Source organism: Oncorhynchus kisutch, linkage group LG14, assembly GCF_002021735.2.
Source record: "Oncorhynchus kisutch isolate 150728-3 linkage group LG14, Okis_V2, whole genome shotgun sequence".
NCBI classification, from domain to species: Eukaryota; Metazoa; Chordata; class Actinopteri; order Salmoniformes; family Salmonidae; genus Oncorhynchus; species Oncorhynchus kisutch.
The window spans coordinates 66,714,937-66,721,913 of NC_034187.2; the positions used below are offsets into that span (position 1 = coordinate 66,714,937).

Consider the following 6,977-nt stretch of genomic DNA (forward strand, 5'->3'; position numbering starts at 1 on the left):
TTCGTAATCTTGGCACTGTCAATTAAGTGATTTAAAAGGCCTTGTTGATTACTGCTAGTACAGCTGGCAATTTCACTCAAATATCAACACATTCCTAAATAAATAAAATGTCACATATGTCTAAAACAAGAAATATTTGTCTAAATATTAGCCTATATTTAGGAAAGTTGCGGTAGAAAATAGACTAATATTTGACGTGTTGATATACAGTACCACAAACTCATATGTTGTTATATAGATATATTCTGCTTATAAATAGGTATATATTTTATATATATATTTTACTACAAACTCTCTCAACATCTGTCATCCTTCCATGCAGACTTCCTGACTCATATCTACACAATCTCTTCCCTCCATCTATATCTCCCTCTTTCTCGCCCCTTCTATCTTTATCTTTAATCTGAAAGTATGCGTTAGTGACTTCCGTCGATATCCCCCGACATTCCGCGGTATCTGTGGCCGGCCGAGTCGACGCTTCCCTTGGCCATCTGGTGCCCATGCTGTCGCCGATACTCCTCTGGAGCGGTTCTACGATGTCGCAGTCTCACAGGACCACTTATATATTTAATCTTAATTATAATGTAGTAAGAAAGTATAATGCACCATAAGAGTAGTTAAGAAAGGTTTTGAAATAGATACAAAAATAGGCTCAAATGAATGCAAAAATGTCTTTGTTATAGGCCTACATTATTTATTTATTGTATTTATTAGGCTATATAATACAAACTATTATATATATGCATTATTATTGTGTTTAAGCCTAATTTTATTTTCATGTCTTTATTTAGTATTAATATTAGTGGTACTATTGTTGTTAGGATTTTTGCTGTTTTGCTGTAGTTTCTTTCCATTGCTTATTTGAGCACCCATTCAAAAATGACAGAACGGTGATTATGAGAACGAGATATCTCTCCATCTCTTAGACACACACACACACACACACACACACACACACACACACACACACACACACACACACACACACACACACACACACACACACACACACACACACACACACACACACACACACACACACACACACACACACACACACACACACACGCACACAAACACACACGACCCAGCGAACGAACCAATGCACTAATCTCTTGCCCGGGGCAAAGGAGGGGCTTGGTTGTTAAGTAGCCTGCCAATCATCCCGTCAGCTCCACTAGAGAGAGTCCTGCGGGGAGAGAGAAAGGCTTGACTGGGCGCTCAAGTTCTAAACTCATCACTATCACTGGAGCTTGCCGCGCTGTCGGGGAGTGGGACTGTCTGACTGACTGACTGGCTGACTAGTGACTAACCGTGATTTGTGATTTAGACATCCTTATCTTTCTGGGAAAGTGGGAATTCCTCCTATTTTCCTTTCCTCCCATTTGACACAGAAGAGAGACAGAGAGATTTATTGAGCCTTTCTCTCCGGACATGTCTTTCTCGCAGCTGGGGTACTCCCAGTTTCTAAGTGGCTCCCAGGAGGTTTACGGGGGCGACCTGGCCGGCTTAGGCCGGGATGGAGCCGCGGATGGCGGCGTGAATCAGGCAGCTACTGCCGCTGCTGTTAGCTCGATGCTGGGGATGTATGGTAACCCGTGGGCGGCTCAGAACTACAGCGCGTTTCTCCCCTACAGCGGTGCAGACCTCGCCCTCATATCGCAAATGGTAGGAGAGATGTTTTCTTGGAATGTAGAATTTAAACTTCGTTCGAAAGTGGTTGTTTCTCATGTGTTTATGGAATGTGTAAGATGGTTAAATTTATGCAAATAGAATTGGCTATATTGGATTGGAAAGTTTAATATTATGGGATAGTAATAGGATAATTATTTTATATTTTGACCTTTATTCAATTGAAGTTCTGTCAACTATCATGTTTTTCGAAACTGAAACGCCTGGTCTTGAAATTAGGACAAAAAAATTGTTAATGAAATGGTCAGATTTATTATTCATGGCCCAATACCAAACGTTTACATTTAGGCTAATGCTAGTTGATAAAAATGCGTTTGCATATTTTCACTGGGTAGTCGAGCCTATTTTTACAAGAAGAGTTACACGAGGCCTATTGTTGAAATGTTCTAGTTATTTAGTCATTTGATGTTGCTTCAGAAATAGTACATTTAGGATAAACAAACAATTAGACATGAGAGACATTATGAAGGCTACATTATTTAGAATATTATCAACCCTCATAATCAATTTGCAATTTGATTAAATTTAAAGTTTGATGTATATATTCCTACTGTCAATGTTGTTGAATTATTAAAGCTAATTTGTCAAGTTCGGGGAAGCGATTAAAATATGATCTATAAGCTATACCCTATCCGAAATTTGCGATATCGTGCTTGTGTGAAATAGTCAGAAACAAACTCTACATAACTTAGAAATCATAATAGTTTACCCTAATATTGTCGTTGATAATTTTCGGAGATACATTATGAAAGTGTGAAATAATTACTTGTTCGATTCAGTCATAATACACAGCATACTGGAAACTTATTTTGTACTGGAAAGTCAATAGCTTATATAATACAAGTTTGATTAAAGCAAAATAAAAATAAAGAATAGGCCTGGAACTAGTACATTTTTGGAGAGACAAACATTTCATAGGATTCCCCTCTCTATCCCCCAGAACCCTCAGTACGATCTGAAGGACAGCCCAGGAGCTCACCCGGGAGGTCTGGCTGTCCACGCCAGCGCAGGGTTCTACCCATACGGCCAGTATGGCTATGGCGACCCGAACCGAGCCAAGGCCGCTACGAGGGAGACCACCAGCACTCTGAAGGCCTGGTTGCAGGAACACCAGAAGAACCCGTACCCCACCAAGGGAGAAAAGATCATGCTGGCCATCATCACCAAGATGACACTCACACAGGTATATAGACATAAAGGTCTATGGGGTATATAAAGGTTTAGGCCAGGAGTATTTCCGGTCTACTAGGCCTACATGATTTGATCGGAAAACAGCCTACTTTGATGGGTTCTGCCAGTTTAAGATAAACTAAACTTGATTAACCTAATAATCAGTATTTGTAATAAAGGATCCATAAAGTATATGAATGCATTCCTTCCCCTGTTCAGGTGTCCACGTGGTTCGCCAACGCGCGCCGGCGTCTGAAGAAGGAGAACAAGGTGACGTGGGGCCGCAGCGCGGAGGACCGGGATGGACGGATCTTCAGCAGCGACAATGAGGACGAGCCTGAAAAACACGGGAGCGAGGATGAAGAGGAGGAGGAGATCGATTTAGAAAGTATCGACATCGATAAAGTCGAGGAGAACCCAGGAGATCAGAGGGAAGTGGAGGGAGAGGGGAAGCTGGCCGCCAGGGACGCATCGGATTCTGGTAGCTTGGAGAGCCAGAGGACGATGTCTGTCAAGGCCCTCAGAAGTATGGAGGGGCCTATTTCTCTCATTAAGGCTCCTGTTGGTGCTTGTAAAAACGCTGTGGATCTTTCCCCCAATGCACCGGTGTGTCAGAGGCCCCCACAGAACAAACCCAAAATCTGGTCTCTGGCGGAGACGGCCACAAGCCCCGATAGTTCCATCAAACCTTCCCCGGCTGTCTCGATTCCTCACCAGGCCACGATCCCCTCCCACCACCCGGCCCTACTCCCGGGTCATGGAATATACACATGCCAGATCGGGAAGCAGCTCCACAACTGGGCCAACGCGGCGTTCCTCAGCGCCAACTCTCTGCTGGGTGTCAGGTCGCTTCTCGGCGCGGCAAACCCATCTGGACACCACATGCCTCTCCATGGCGCGCTGAACCATCAGGACGCACGGTTGACGCAGGCCTCAGGGGCTTCGTGCACAGAGGAGGAGAGTGGAGATGAGTCGTTGGAGAGCTTCAGTCCAAAGCGAGATGGCATGTACTGTAGCCTAGGTTTAGGCTTATATATGTTTATGATTATGATTATAGGCTAGTTTTCATCTGCTTGGAAATGAATAACAGTCTCATGAATTCAGCCCTGTGTTTTGCTTCCGCTTTTCAAATATCCCTTTCCAAATATGGCACACCGTTTTGATCTAACACTTCAATTCATGTCGTGTATTTATTTTGATATTTCTGAAAACTGCAATTGTATCAATTGTATCATCTCCTAACAAACAACAGGCCTACATTCATTTCGAACCAGTTAGAGTTACATCACTCAAATACTATTGTATTAAAAACAGACTTAGCCTAAATTTGGCCTACTAAGGAAAGCCTATTGATTATTTTACTGATTTTTCTGAATGTTTATCTGTTTACAGATGACGTGAATATTCGCAGGTCTGGCTCACCGAAGTCTCCCTTCCAGCTGATTACTGACAGGTACGATATTTCAAACCTCACCGTGACATTATGTCATGTGCCATCTATTTTAATCATCCGGTAAATTAACCTTTTAACCTGTCGGTAAAGGCGGTTTCACCTGACCGACTGGCCTGTCACAGCTAGAGCTCATAAATCATCTGAAGAGATCTAATCGTCTACTTTAACGGATTTCAACGGCTCACTAGATACCGTTTAATATGGCCATCAGGGTTGGAACCGGCGCCATTGACTTATCATCGTTCACGCAATTTAAATATACCCTCAATTTATTCACGCCTTGCCAGTGAATACACATATGTTGAGGGAGGATATGAAATAGGCCTGATAGCAATATAATTATAGGAAATGAATTATTCAATGTCATACTCATTTACATTTTCTGACGTTTGTATTTTATTTTCTCTTCTCTTCATCAAAAGATCTCACCACGGAACGGCGCAGCGGGCCCTCTCGACAATTTCCACAATATGAACAGTGAAGAGTTATCATTGGATAATAATCTGGAATACTTATTTAACGAAGAACAATTTATCGAATAGTCTAATATTTTTGTGAGTGAAACGTAATATTTCAACTCGTCAGACTTTGAAACAGTAGGCCTATATGATGCGAGACAAGATTCATAGCCAATAGGCCTGTGTTTTTGATCACACACATTTTCCGTATTGCCATTTATACTCGCAATGTTTGTCTTTGCTGTGTATTTTTCTTTTCTGTTTTCTTTTCTATGAAAAAGTTATCGACATGTAAATAATTTGTTTAAAGGATATATTTTTTGAGAAATAAACTCAATCGTGGTCATAGACTTTGATTTATTTTTATTCTCTTCATTCAGTCGCCTAGGTCTGTCAACAGTCATCAAATATAATCAAATATATCGTTTTCCGTGTTGTATGAATTCCAACAATGATGATATTCCATAGACCATAGCCAATGTGCAGCATTGAACCTAATGTAACCCAAACCCTCGACTTCAGCTGGCTTTGTTTGTCATGCAGGTAGGTCATCGGTAAGGGATTCTGTGAAAAAACGAGACAACTAAGAAAACTGAAAACATGTGATCTTATGTGAAGTTAATGTGATAATGTGACAACATGGAAAGCAAAGTTTCATGTGATAACATTAAACTACACATGTAAAAACGGGATCACATGTGAAGTGTTTCAAGAACTCATCTTCACATGATCATGTGATTTTCAACATGTGAAATCATGTGGTTTTTCTGTAAGGGTCTGCATGACATTATTTCTACAATGCGACTGCCTTGGTACTTATAAAATTGCAAATGTGGACCTCAGTTTGCTTAACTGTAAAGGCCTATTTCCTTGGCTGTGCTCTCCACTCTCCCTCCCTGCGTTTCATCCCGGCTTAGCCCCTTAGAGTCCCACTGATGCAGCCTCTGAAATATGGATCAGAGAAGAGGAAAGGCCATCAGCCAGTATGGGGGCTGTGTGTGTGTCTGTGTCTGTGTCTATGTGTGATATGGGGGTCACTTGATGAAGCCATCGTGACCTCCACAAGCCCGGCGGGGTCTCAACAGCTTAGAGAGTAGCGATAGATAGCTAGATGGAGAGAGAGAGAGAGAGAGAGAGAATGGGGGCTGGAGGGAGAGAGAAGGAGAAAGGGAATAAAAGAAGGAGAGAGATACGGACGGATATAGGGGAGGGGGAGAGATGAAGATATCGAGAGAAGGATGGAGGTAGAGAAAGTGAGACGATTGCTCAGTCTGTGAATTTCACCATAGCTGGACATTGAGAGAGGAGAGGGGGCCAGCATAAGTGTATTCACTAAAAGTGACGGTCCAATGCAGTCATTTTGATCTCAATATCAAATCATTTCTGGGTAACAATTAAGTAACATACTGATTGTTTTAAATTAAAATGCTCAAAAATAAACATAAATAGCTTCTTAGCAAAGAGCCGTTTCTCAAGCAAGAATTTTGCTAAGCTTGTTTGGGAGTGGCCTGAGTGGTGATGGGAAAACCAGCTGTTATCGGCAGAGAGGTTTGGAACTCTCTTATTGATCTATTAACTAATTTCATGTCACCAGTCTGGCCAAAACTCCATAAATTTCCCACTATTATTCCAACCTCTTAGTTTGGAAATGTGTATAAAACACAGAGAAATCACGTTTTTGACTGCATTAGGCCTTTAAAGGGGAGGCCAGGAAATGCAGAGGACACAGATGCCTACACAGCACATATTTGGGACGTGACAAAGTCATGGTTGATTTATGCCATGTCACTGGTGTGTCACTGATGATATAGGGGACATACTGAACACATTTAGAGAGGCAGAGCAGCAGCAGATCTCCATGTGTTTTGCACCAGACTAAATTACTATATTCATGATATACACATCTGATTTAGCCTGACACACATTTCATGATCTTAAACAAATAAATTCCATGAGAATGATACTTTTTGAATTTCATACAGTGCGCTGATTATCGCACTGGAGCTTTTTCTAATTGACTGTGAGTTGGGCCGAACAACTCCCTTTACCTGGGACTTTATTCACAATATTGCATGGTCTCTTAATTGTGCCTTACTGCTTTAATATGTTGTGAATAAAGGGTTTATATTGGGACAATAACTGAATAATCAATTGATGAAAAAGCGTCTAATATCTATCTTGAACTACATGTACTGCATCTACAA

The 6,977-nt window shown here is 41.5% G+C and overlaps 1 protein-coding gene across 1 annotated transcript; it reads left to right on the forward strand.

Annotated features, from left to right (window-relative positions):
* The first annotated feature begins 1,176 nt into the window (after window positions 1-1,176).
* On the forward strand, window positions 1,177-5,123 carry LOC109904680 (iroquois-class homeodomain protein irx-1). The gene is made up of 5 exons (XM_020501864.2): window positions 1,177-1,668; window positions 2,633-2,875; window positions 3,082-3,865; window positions 4,255-4,315; window positions 4,738-5,123. Exons 1-5 carry the CDS (start codon window positions 1,435-1,437, stop codon window positions 4,787-4,789), a joined length of 1,374 nt encoding a protein of 457 aa, XP_020357453.1. The 5' UTR covers window positions 1,177-1,434; the 3' UTR covers window positions 4,790-5,123.
* Window positions 5,124-6,977: the final 1,854 nt, after the last annotated feature.

Bases quoted from the DNA above. Each gene is read 5' to 3' on its own strand.
- LOC109904680 (XM_020501864.2), top strand. From the start codon at position 1,435: ATGTCTTTCTCGCAGCTGGGGTACTCCCAGTTTCTAAGTGGCTCCCAG. The intron at 1,669-2,632 runs GTAGGAGAGATG...TCTATCCCCCAG, and splicing joins TCGCCCTCATATCGCAAATG to AACCCTCAGTACGATCTGAA. The intron at 3,866-4,254 runs GCATGTACTGTA...ATCTGTTTACAG, and splicing joins CTTCAGTCCAAAGCGAGATG to ATGACGTGAATATTCGCAGG.